The sequence below is a fragment of the Abrus precatorius genome, unplaced genomic scaffold, assembly GCF_003935025.1.
Source record: "Abrus precatorius isolate BTA unplaced genomic scaffold, Abrus_2018 Scaffold6, whole genome shotgun sequence".
NCBI lineage: Eukaryota > Viridiplantae > Streptophyta > Magnoliopsida > Fabales > Fabaceae > Abrus > Abrus precatorius.
In genome coordinates, this window is record NW_020874406.1 from 11,380,258 (window position 1) to 11,393,202 (window position 12,945).

The 12,945-nt window shown below is 27.5% G+C and overlaps 1 protein-coding gene across 1 annotated transcript; it reads left to right on the plus strand.

Annotated features, from left to right (window-relative positions):
• Window positions 1–4,289: 4,289 nt before the first annotated feature.
• On the plus strand, window positions 4,290–6,987 carry LOC113870163 (protein FAR-RED ELONGATED HYPOCOTYL 3-like). Its single transcript, XM_027506760.1, has 6 exons — window positions 4,290–4,448; window positions 5,036–5,148; window positions 5,227–5,325; window positions 5,424–6,474; window positions 6,573–6,641; window positions 6,916–6,987. Exons 1-6 carry the CDS (start codon window positions 4,290–4,292, stop codon window positions 6,985–6,987), a joined length of 1,563 nt encoding a protein of 520 aa, XP_027362561.1.
• The last annotated feature ends 5,958 nt before the right edge of the window (window positions 6,988–12,945 follow it).

A 12,945-nucleotide genomic window follows, 5' to 3' on the forward strand; every position in this document is an offset into this window, starting at 1 on the left:
AACATTTATCACAGTGACGCTGCAACCATTTATAGCACACTATCCTCATCGGTAGATGACTCCACTTTCCGTATTTAAATAATATGTTTTTAAAAATAATTTTTTAAAATAAAAATTTTATAAAATTAATTTTTCTGATATTTTTTTGTCATATTAATAGTTACATTGTTTATACATAAATAATAATAAATTTTATTATTATTTTAATAAATTATCATCTCAAAATATTAATATTACTTAAGAGACTGACATATATAATAAATATAATAATATCATACGAGATAAAGTAATAATAAATTATTATTATTACTGTTATATTATTATAATAGACTGTCACGTGTATTGAGTAGAATGGAGCAATACTCATCTTGCATCGTTGTTTTTTCCTTTTTGCTATATTTGCACTTTCCAATCTATAAATATCTACTTCATTGCAAAATTAAGATTTACAACATTAGAAAACAAATTAAGATTTGTAAAAATTAAGGTTTATTTTGGTAGGGATTGGCGCTCTAGTGCAGGTCTTCATTGTTCACTCTCTCCTTGTACTTCTGTTGTTGTATGCTACTTTGCATTCTGACTCAAAATATTGTAAACCAAGTTGTTTTAATGCGATTGAGGCCAAAAGGGTTTGTTTTTCCTCTTCTTTCTTTCTTATATCAATAATGCTATTCAAACACCTAGATTTAGTGTTTATTGATAAATTGAAATTTTTACAATCTTATTTTTTCTCATTCCTAATTCATTAATCCTCTTTTGTGTCTAATTGGTTTGAATTGAATCATTTTATGATGTTTGGATTTTATTTGAGCTTTATTTAATTTTTTTAGCATTAGGCAAATTTTGATACTGTTTTGATTTTTAGGTCATATCTTGAGTTGTAGAGCTCATTTCATTATGATTCTTGATTTGTAGGAAAGCTAAGAGAAAGACGCACAATTCCTATGAGAGGTCAGAAATCAATTCGGATGATAAGAAGCCGAAACTGGGCCTGAAAAAAGTTAAAACGTTGCACTCGCAGTTTCTGACCTTGGTGCAATATTTGGGCCATATCTCAGTCCACAGATGTCCGTTTAAGCCCATTCCAGTTGTGTTTTGAAGCTAACATCCAGGGCTACAATTTCTCTTCATATCAAAAATTGAATCGGATAGATCTTCATGGTAAAAAATACCACACAATATCTTCTCAGATTCAGTATGGATGCTAGGCAGCAATTACAAGCATAACTTTCCCTCCAAAATTCAAACTTGAACAAATAAGGATTCCAGAGACAGTTATTGAGTAGAGGATTAATGTAATTGAATAATTATTAATTAGTTTTTATGTTTTGACCCTTAAGAGCCAGTATTTAAATTAGGACAGCAGGCTGTAAAAGGGTTGGTTGAGACGTCAGGTTAGATTAGGTTTATGTTTTAGGATTTTTGTTTTCTTCTTCTTTTGTCTCTTCTATTTTTACCTTTCGTTTTCCTCCATTAATGGAGGCTTAGACTTCCTTCTAATCCAAGGATTGAAAAAGGGTTGAGACACTCTTGAGGATCGGTTTCGCAATTTATTCAACAACAAATTCGGTTTCATCTCTTCCTTCTTTCTCCTTTTGCTAATTATGATTTCAAATTGAAGTTCTTCGTTTGGATTGATAATTGTGCAGCTGTTTGATTACATATTATTCGGTTGATGTATGTAATTAATTCTTGAAGGAAAGTGAATTAGATTTTCTAGTTTGAAATATAAGATTAATGACATTGGTGAATTAAATTAACACAAATCGATTAGGTTCTAGAGGTTTCTGAACTTTGAGCGAATTGTGTGTTAATCGAATGCATGAGGATTCTCGTGTGAATGCTTAATTTGAATTGAGGTTTCATTCAAATTTAATGTTAATCATTAATTTGTTGGTTGATGCATCTTCTTGGAATCCGGTGATAGAGTGGTCGTAGTTCTTCTAAATTCTTGGATTAGAGCCTTTAATTCTTGTTAACTTTTGATTCTAATTAGTGTTATTCTATAAATCAAACTCCTCTAAATTTATAATCGTATAATGTTATCATCATTGGAAGACGACTCATATTGCACCTCTTACTACATAATTTTTATGCAATTCAGTTTTTATTAATTTATCCGAGCGCGACACTCACGATCATCTGTACCCAACACCGTATAGTAACAGTAACCAAATACAAGGTTACATATTACTTATTCTACACATGTGAGTATACTGCTTAAACTTATTAACCAAACTTAAAAAAAAATCACAAGAACGTCGTGTAACTCTATCGTGCCTCTGGTTCCTCCTCTCTTCTTCTTCTTCTTCTTCTTCTTCCTCCTCCTCCTCCTTTCTTGCGGCCTACTCCTGGGTATTTGGGTGTTTGACATCCACATCGTAATGGTATCAAAACTAAGCTAGATTCCTCAAACAAAAATGCAGTTTAGGGAGCAACCTAGGTCATTTCTCACAAGGATGCAAATGCACATGGTTTCAATATCAATTATGCATAAAATGTTGTATGTTTGGGAAGTTTTTGTGATTAATTCAAACAAAAATTGCAAAAAATTAAATTGTGAACAATAAATGCAAATTGAATTAACAACGAAACGTAAATTGTAATGCAAGTAAAATCAATTGCAATTAAACCGAAAATGAGATTTAAAATCGAAAATGAGAAACTGAGAATGAAAACTGAAAAAAAACTTAAATACACAATCCAAGATCCAGAACACAAACACAAACGTGAATTGATTATACCGAATTTGCTTAAATCTCTTATGCACAACAAATCAACTAATCAATTATTTGTTATACAATCAAGAAAAGGAGGCACAACTGAATCGAATTATACTTCCTGTGCAATCGCAAAATGTAAGGTCAGAAAACAAACTCGGAGCATCAATCGATTTTCCAATTCTTGTTCGAGCAAGTGCAATCCAGAACTTGGTGATGCAATTGAGATCGAAATGCAGAAGAAAACAACTCAAAATTGCAGAATTCTAAACGTCTTTCAACCATAAATGCAAAGCAAGATGCAATGGAATTCTAAAAAGTGCAAGAGAATAAGAGAATGGGTAAAAAAAAATGAGAGATTTATTGGAAGCGAGAAAGTTTTACAAAACTGAAAAACAAAAAAAAGGAATTAAGTGTGCTTCGAAATCAGCCCCTGACCTCTATAAATGGTAGTCCTAAATGAATAAAAATGAATGGGCTAGGGCTGGGCCGAAAATAAATACAACAAAACCTTAAAAACAAAAGCAATACAAAATCAATACAAAAGTCAAGCTAAAAGTCTGAACTTCTAAAATATGTAGAAAATAGCTCCGAACTCCAAACAGCATGATCCATATGTCCAAATTGAAGCCCCGGAAGTAAGGAATCTAATGCAAAAAGAATCAACCAAAAAGGATATCTACAGAAAAATTATGGCCAAATTAGTGAACAAAGGTCAGAATAGAAAATATGAACCAAAAAATGAGTATTTACAAAAGTTCCTAATTAATGTGAGAAATGCAAAAACACACTAATGGAAGAAATAAGGGAATGAAAAGACATCTAAATGATGCAATAAGACTATAAATATGGGAACAAAATATAAGTCATCAGTGTTGTCTCTCATTTGATTAATTTACTGTGTCACTTTGTCTCTCCCACTTCTCCTCTCACTTGTTCTCTTCGGCTTCTTCTTTTTCTTCTTCTTCCACTTCTCCTCCTCCTCTCATGCAGCCTAGTATTGGGTATTTGGGTGTTGTCTCTTATTTGAGCAATTTACTATGTCACTTTGTCTCTCCCACTTCTCCTCTCACTTGTTCTCTGCTGCTTCTTCTTCTTCTTTTTTCTTTTTCCTCCTCCTCTCCTATGACTAGTCTTAGGTATTTGGATGTTGTCTCTCATTTGAGCAATTTACTATGTCACTTCATTTCTCCCACTTCTCCTCTCACGTCTACATGAGAAATATCAAGTTCTTTAATCCAATCATATTCTTCCTCTGCTAAAACTACATCTTTGTCATGTAATTTGTTATTCACGTTACATTCATCCTACACTCTGCATTACTGTGTGTGAGTTTGCTGTCCTAATTCTCATCTGAATGATACATGAGTCCTATCAAAGGTGGTGCAATACAAATCGGAAACCCAGGGTCTTGCATTTAAGCTAAATAGTTTTTGGTAAGTGGGTCTTTGACAAAGCTCACGTCCATGACCCTCTGTTTTATAGTACACCCTCTGTTTTATAAAGTTTAATTTTTTTGTTTCTATTTTGTGTGTCTTTTGCAGGTTGTAGCTTGAACATTTAAAGCATATGGAGGTGCAAAAGTTTATTGCGGAGGAACCACATAAGCATGACAACGAAAATGTTGAGCCCGTGTGTGAAGTTACTAGTGAGGATGATAGTTGTGATAGCTCTGACATAGTTGAGCCAAGTGTTGGAATGGAGTTTGATGATGTTGAAGCTATTAAAGTATTTTACAAGAACTATTCAACTAAAGTGGATTTCAGATGAAAGATTAGAAATTCAAATAAAGGCCTTGATGGAGAGTTAAACTATTTGATACTTGCATGCATACGAGAAGGAAAGAGCTCTTCAAAGGTACCAACAACTTTGAAGACACTTCCTAGGATAGATGCCAAATGTGAGGCAAAGATCACAGCAAAGAAAGGGGGATCCGAAAAATGGTCTATAAAAATAGTTGTTCTACAACATTCTCATAGATTGAGTCCTTTGAAGGCTAGAATGTTTTAAAAAAATAAGAATATTAGCATGCATGTGAGAAGAACTCTTGATTTACACAGTGAGGCAGGGGTGAGGAAAAACAAGACTTTTCAAACTCTTGTTCATGATGTTAGTAGACATGATAATTTGAATTTTATAGAAAAGGATGTGAAAAACTACATTAACAAGGAAAGACGTTTGATTGCCAAGAAAGGAGATTTAAAAGCATTGGTGAATTATTTTTGTAGGATGAAAGAAGAAAATAGTCAGTTCTGGTATGATATTGATGTTGATGAAGACTTTCGGATAAGAAATATATTTTGGACATATGCTAGAGTCAAGCTGCATATGAATCTTTTGGAGATATTGTTAGTTTTGATACAACCTACCTAACCAACAAGTATGACATGCCCTTTGCTGCTTTTGTTGGTGTAAATCACCATGGTCAGTCAGTTTTACTTGGCTGTAGCTTAATTTCAGCAGAAGATACATAAACATTTGTGTGACTTTTCAATTGTTGGCTTAGATGCATATGTGGGAAGGCACCTAATGGGATTGTGACTGACCAATGTAAGGCTATGCAAAATGCTATTGCAATAGTTTTGCCTAATACTCGGCACAGATGGTATTTATGGCATATAATGAAAAAAATCCCACAAAACCTGAAGGGATTGGTCAATATAAACAAATCAAATCAGCAATGAAATATGCTATTTATGATAGTCTAACGAAGGATGATTTTGAAGAGAAATGGTATTCTTTGTTGAAGAAGTTTGATGTTGAACAAAATCAATGGTTGTGTAGATTATTTAAAGACCAGCATAAATGGGTGCCAATATATTTAAAACAAGATTTTTGGGTTGGACTATCAACCACACAAAGAAGTAAGAGTGTACATGCCTTTTGTGATGGATATCTAAACTCAAAGACAAGCCTACAACAGTTTATGAAGCAATATGACAATGCATTAAGGAGCAAGGTGGAGAAGGAAGTGGAGACTGACTTTCGCACAATGAACATAACAATTCAGTGTGGGTCAAACTCTCTTATTGAGAGACAATTTCAAGTTGAGTATACGAATGCCAAGTTTGCTGAAGTTCAAGCAGAATTTAGAGGTAAAATGAATCGTGCTACAGCAATAAAATTTGAGGTTAGAACTATCATTTCATACAATATGTGTGAGGATTTTATATTTGGTAATCAGATGAAAGAAGCCAAGTTTGAGGTTATTTTTAATAGGGAAAGTAAGGACATTAGTTGTCAGTGCTTGCTATTTGAATTCAGAGGTATAATGTGCAAACATTCTCTTTCGGTGCTTGAAATTGAAAGAGTTAAGCAAGTACCTTCTAAGTATATTCTTAATAGATGGAGCAAGAATATTAAACGAAGACATCCATACATCAAGGCGAGCTATGATAAAATTGAATTGAAGCCAATGAAGGAGAGGTATGATAATCTGTGTAAGCATTTCTATAATGTGGCTGAAATAGTTGCAAATTTTGAGGAAGCAAGCAATCACCTTCACACAACACTTCATAATTTCACTTCAAACTTGCCAACCATATGTTCTTCTTTGAATAAACATTCCAATGACGAAGACATTGCTTACAATTTGGGTGAAGAGTGTCCAATTCAAATGAATACAATTCATAGCTCCACATGTGTAGCATGTAAAGGTCGGCCAACAACCAAAAGGAAGGTGTCCAAATGCGAGAAGGTTGTAAGAAAGTATAACAAAAAATGCATGAAGTCAAGTGCAAACTTGCTGATTGAGGTTCTTTTATATTGATTTATATTGTTACATGTGTATTAAATTGCAATTCTTATAGAGAGAGCAATACTAATGTCAAATTTCATTGTTGCAATATGTAGGAATCATTGGGTGGAACTGTTGCTAAGCAGTGTAAAAGTAACTTATGCATTCAGTCATCGATCAAGGTTGTAAGTAATAATAGTAATGTACTATATGTTAGTGTGAAGTTAAGGTTAAATTTGTAACTATCACCAATTTAGGTGATATGACACAAGTTTTGTGTTTGTTGTTTTAAATGTTGTAACTGTATCTTTCTTTTAGAGGTGATATTTGTGAAACAACTATTCTGTTGTGGTGGCAATGGCCATAGTTATGATGGTCATTTCAATTATTCATTATCATTGAAGCTATATACATTGGACTTGTTACTGGTAAATTTATAATGGTTAATGGTTGATGTAGCAAATGAATGAAAGTGTTGAAGTTTCGATGTTTGAAGAAATCATATTGGGGTCACAGTCATCTATCTTGTAGTTAGGGAAATTTGTTTCTTTTCTTTAATCTGTTGAGCATAACTCTCAGTCAAGGGTGCAGTAATGTGAATCAAAAGTAATTTTTATCTTCATTGGATTTTTGGTATATGTTAAGCTGAATTTTTTATGTCCTATTATCTGGATTGTACAGGATTTAGGTCAGATGGATTTTTACATCCACATGGATACAACTAAACCCCACGATAGTCTTCAACATAGTGTTGAAAAACAAATTCAGAATTGATACTTGCCTATTAGTATTTTCAGAGTGATTGTATAAATAAATTACAGTTACAAATATTACTACATGCAGGTTTGGCTAGTGGATAGAAAAGTAAAGTCCCATTTTGTTTTGAATGGGTAAGATTAGTAGAATCAATCTTGAAATCTACATAATACTTATTTTTTGTTTATTTAATAATGAATAATGTTTGTGTATGCAGGATGATATATACATACTGTGCATAATATTTTTGGCTTCACCATGCAAAAATCATTATTTTGACTGGAGATATGATATCTTAAGGTTAAGTGGTCAAAAAGGCAAGATAATAGACCTCAACAGTTGAACCATACTGTTATTTTTTTGGTATATTGTAAATAGCAACATAGATGATACAATAGGTCTATTGAATATGGTTCATTGGACAACACAATATTTTCTGTTTGTTGTTATCTGTAAGATAGGACATAGTGAATTGTACAAGAACAAAGTCTTCACATTATCTCTTGTAAAATTGTAAATTGTGCAATTAGGAATGGAAACAGGTCAGGCCGCTTGACAGGGCCTGTGGCCTGGCCCGGTTTAGGCCTGGCTTGACCTGGCCTTTTTAATAAACAAACTAGGCTTATACTTTTTTTAAGACTTGTTTAAGTAAATAAGCCAGACTTGAGCTGTTTATAAAACTTGTTAAGCCTGACAGTCTGTCTTAAATAAATATATATATAATTTAAAAATAGAGTTGTCAAAATATATTAAAATAATAATTATTTAATAATATATTTTTAATTCTATTATTATTAAATTAATATATTATGCTATACTTTTATTTATTTATAATTACAATAAACAGAAATTATATTCTATTAAAAATTAAAAATATTTATACATGATTACACTTTTTAAATAATAAATTTATTTAATAATAAATTATTATATTTATTATATTTAAACAATTTAAAGAATAGTTAAGTCTTTGAACAGAAATAAAACGTAATCAAAACTAAACGAAATAAAATTTAAAAATAATATAATAAAATTATATTAACATATTTTTTATACTCTTAATTTTATTATTATTAATTTAATTATTTAATTATTATATTAATATATTACGTTATAATTCCTTTTATTTATAATATATATTAATTGCTTAAATCTGAATTATATTTTATTTGAAAATAAAAATTTATAAAAAAATAATAAGAAAATAAAATAAAAAACTTATTATAATATATATATATATATATATATATATATATAATCAGACCATGTAGCAAATAATATAAATAATATAATTATAAATAAATTATATAATAATATATATTTTTGTAACTTACACGTGTTTTAATTAAATTATTAGTTAATTTATCAATTTATAAGTAACATATAAATATATGTTTTAATTTATTGTATTAGTAATATTTTCTATATTACATTAATGTTATAGTATAGTTAATTTTATGTTTATTTGTTAATTTGAAATAATAAATTAATGAAACAAATAAAATTAATGTTTTGTAATTATTTTTTTAACTTTAATAGTTATTATTGTTATTATTTTATATTAAGTTTTATCACATATTTTTTAATGAAGATAAAAATTTAGAAATATAAGTTATTTTGATTTCAATATAAATTTTAATAATTCTTCCTATGCTCATATGTTATTTTTCTGCATCTATAAATTTTATAATATAAATATTTTTTATCTACAATTTTTATAATAACGATATTTATTTACTTTTTAAAATATAATAATTTTTTTAGTTGATTCAATAAATTTTGTAAGTGTTATTTTTTGTTATCAATTTTATGTGTTTACTATGATTTTATGCATTGAATATAAGACGTCTTTATACAAACAAAATATAAATATCATAAAAAATAATTAAAATATGTAATAATTTAATAATTTTATATAATTAAATTGAGAAAAATAAAAATAAAAATATTTATAATTAATGCTCAAATAATATTTTAAAAATTATTTGTAAAATTGTATAAAAATTATTGCAATTATTTAATAATTATCAATAACACAAATAAAAATTTGAATATATGTAAACTAATTTGATAATAAAATAATTATATTTTTATTAATATTATTCAATAACAATAATTATTATAAATTTTTAATATTATACAAATTTTATTTTATTTTTTTATCTTTTCTTAAGCAATTTTATTGATATAAAATTTATAATAAAAAATTTCATTGATTGTATTAACTAAATTACAACAAATTACAAACTTAGCACAACCACATACCTTTGAGCTAAAACTGATATCGCACTTATTTTTTATTCTTGTTTTATTATTATTTATAGTTACTTTAAATATAAATATAAGATAAATTATTATATTTGTTTGAAAAAGCTGAAGAGCAGTAAAGTTTTTGAATAAGATTAGAAAGCAATCAAAATTAAAGAAACTAATATTTAAAAATAAAATAATAATATTATATTAATTTATTTTTTATATTCTTAATTTTATTAGTATTAATATTTAATTTTAATATTAATATATTATGTTATAATTTTTTATTTATAACAAATAAAAATTATATTATATTTGAAACTAAAAATATTTATACACGATCACACGTGTTTAAAAACTAAATTTATTTAATCATAAATTATTATATTTGTTATATTTAAACAAGCTGAAAAAGAATAAACGAATTAAAATTTTAAAATAAAATATTAATCTTTTTTAATAATTTTTTCATATTTTAAATTTTATTATTATTAATATTCAATTATTATATTAATATAGTATGTTATAATTTTTTAAATTTATAATAAATAAAAATTGTTTAAATATAAATTATATTTTATTCGAAAGAAAAAATTTATAAAAATATAAGAAGATAAAAATAAAAAGTTTATTATAATATATATTAATATATATATATATATATATATATGTATAATTAGACCATATAACAAACAATATAATTATAAATAAATTATATAATAATATATATTTTTGTAACTTGCAGATGTTTTAATTAAATTATTAGTTAATTTATCATTTTATATGTAATATATAAATATATGTTTTAATTTGTTGTATCAGTAATATTTTCTATATTACATTAATGTTATAATATAGTTAATTTTATGTTTATTTGTTAATTTAAAATAACAAATTAATGAAACAAATAAAATTAAATATTTTGTAATTATTTTTTAATTTAATAATAATTATTATTGTCATTATATATATATATATATATATATTGCATTAAGTTTAATTTTTTTTAAAACATAATAATTTTCTTTTATTTGTTGAATATAAGCTGTCTTTAAACAAACAAAATATGTTTCTAAAATAAAACTAAAATATTTACTATTTATATAATTTTTAAAAATAAATCAAGAAAAATATAAATATAAATTTTATTAATATAAAATATTTATAATTAATACTTAAATAATATTTTAAAATTTATTTATAAAATTATATAAATATTATTATAATTATTTAATAATTATTAATAACATAGATAGAAATTAAAAAATATATATAAACTAATTTGATAATAAAATATTTATATTTTTATTAATATTAATTTTTTTTTATAACAGGCTTTGTTAACAGGCTTCAAGCCAGGACAGTCCACTTAAACAGGTCAGGCCAGACCTAAAATAAAGCCTTTAACAGGTAACATGTCAGGCTTGTTTAGAGTAAAGTCTAGCCTGATCTGGCCTGTTTTCATCCCTATGTGCAATGTAACCGTTGTGATTTTTATTTGTAAATATAATGTATGGTTTATTGATCAATACAAGGTTCACATACTTGAGTTGTGTTACTTGAGCTTTATAGTAAAATTGAAATGGTAAAATTTTTGCCTTATCTGAACTAAATAAAGTGGTAATTGACCATATAAAGCTGATAATTACATTTTAAATAGGATGGTAATTGATTCCAGATACGGGTAATGTTACAGTTATTACATCTAGTTTATTTTTTAGTTCTGTAATATGATAATTGGAAAATAAGTTTATTTAATTTTTTGTAACCAAATATTTCTCCATAACTATGATAATAAATTAGCCTTAATTGAATTATATAAAGATGATAAGGGAACAAAAAGACCTAGTAATTATATTTTCAATATAATGGTAATTACTATAATGTGATTCTTATATAATGTTGCATAACAGAGACAATGGAAATTGATGTTTATGTAGTAAATGTTTAAATAAAATTTAGACTTTACCCATTAAACATGTCCTGTATATTCTATGTTTTATGGTTAAGAATTTTGATAACATCATATTAGGACACAAGTGGTTCTTAATGCAGGTCATTAATATTAATATGCATTTCATTATTATTGATTTTTATATCTTACTAAACTTAATTAAAACCTTTTGTTATAGATAATTTTTGAATATTGGCGCCTAACACAAACCATAGATTTTGTCATTTATGTTGGCAATAAAGATAACTATATTGGTACTTGATACTTCGATGTAATGGTAATTTATTTTAGATGCTGGTAATGTTGCATGGTATACATTACCATCACAAAATCTATGGTTTGTGTTAGGCACCAATATTCACTTTCATATTAAAATTACCATCGCATTAAACATTGAATTACCAGGTTTATATGTCAATTACCATCTTCATACAGGCACATCTTCTATAATATTAGTAGCAGTTTCCTACTTATGCCCTAATATTAGTGATAAAAATTTAATAACCTTATGTTAGCCATTAATTTAGTTCACTAACATATATTACAGAAGTAGAAAAAATTTATGTACACCCTACAACATTACCACTTTTTACATTCAATTGCCATCAAATTGAAAATTGAATTACTAGATTTTTATGATAAATAACCATCTTTATGCGGTTAAAATAATACATTATTGTTATCATACTCAGGATTAATAGAAAACATATGTAAAATGATTTAACATTAGCTTATACACTAAATTACTAGAACCTAAGTAAAAAATGTACTGACTTAATATATATGAAATTAACTACATTCACTAACTGCCGTTGTCTATAAGGCTACCACAGAAGAATCTAAAATGATTTCAGAGTACTCATTAACATTGTGGAAAACCTAAAGAAGAGGACATTAAAAGTACCTATAATGTTGTGAACGACTGATGCCCAACCAATATTTCAACCTATCTTCAACACAAAGGCTCAAAAGAGGGCCAATACGCAAATATCCAGGAGTAGACCGTAGAGAACAAGTGAGAGAGAGTCACGCAATAATGAATAGTCTCCGAAAGTGAGAAAGGAATTTTTTTTTGTTGAAGAAGGGCAGCAACAACGTAGCTTCGTAATTCAAACGTTTTTTTTGGATTTGTTCAAGAAGAAGAAGAAGAAAAAGAAGAAGAAGCTGCACAGAACAAGTGAGAGAGAGTCACGTAACAATGAATAGTCCTCGAGAGTGAGAAAGGAATTTGTTTTTTGTTGTAGAAGGACAACAACAACTAGCTTTGCGATTCAAATGTTTTTTTTTTTTTTTGTTTTGGATTTGTTTAAGAAGAAGAAGAAGTCACAGAGAACAAGTGAGAGGAGAAGTGGGAGAGACTAAGTGACACAGTAAATTGCTCAAATGAGAGATAACACCCAAATACTCAGCACTAAGCCACAGGAGAGGAGGAGGAGGAAGAAGAAGAAGAAAAAGAAGAAACCACAGACAACAAGTAAGAAGAGAAGTGGAAGAGACGAAGTAACATAGTAAATTGCTCAAATGAG

Excerpts from the sequence above, each read along its gene's own strand:
- LOC113870163 (XM_027506760.1), top strand. The coding sequence starts at position 4,290 with ATGGAGGTGCAAAAGTTTATTGCGGAGGAACCACATAAGCATGACAAC. Across the intron at positions 4,449-5,035 it reads ATGATGTTGAAGCTATTAAA|AGTCAAGCTGCATATGAATC; the intron begins GTATTTTACAAG and ends GACATATGCTAG. Across the intron at positions 5,326-5,423 it reads CCTAATACTCGGCACAGATG|TCTAACGAAGGATGATTTTG; the intron begins GTATTTATGGCA and ends TATTTATGATAG.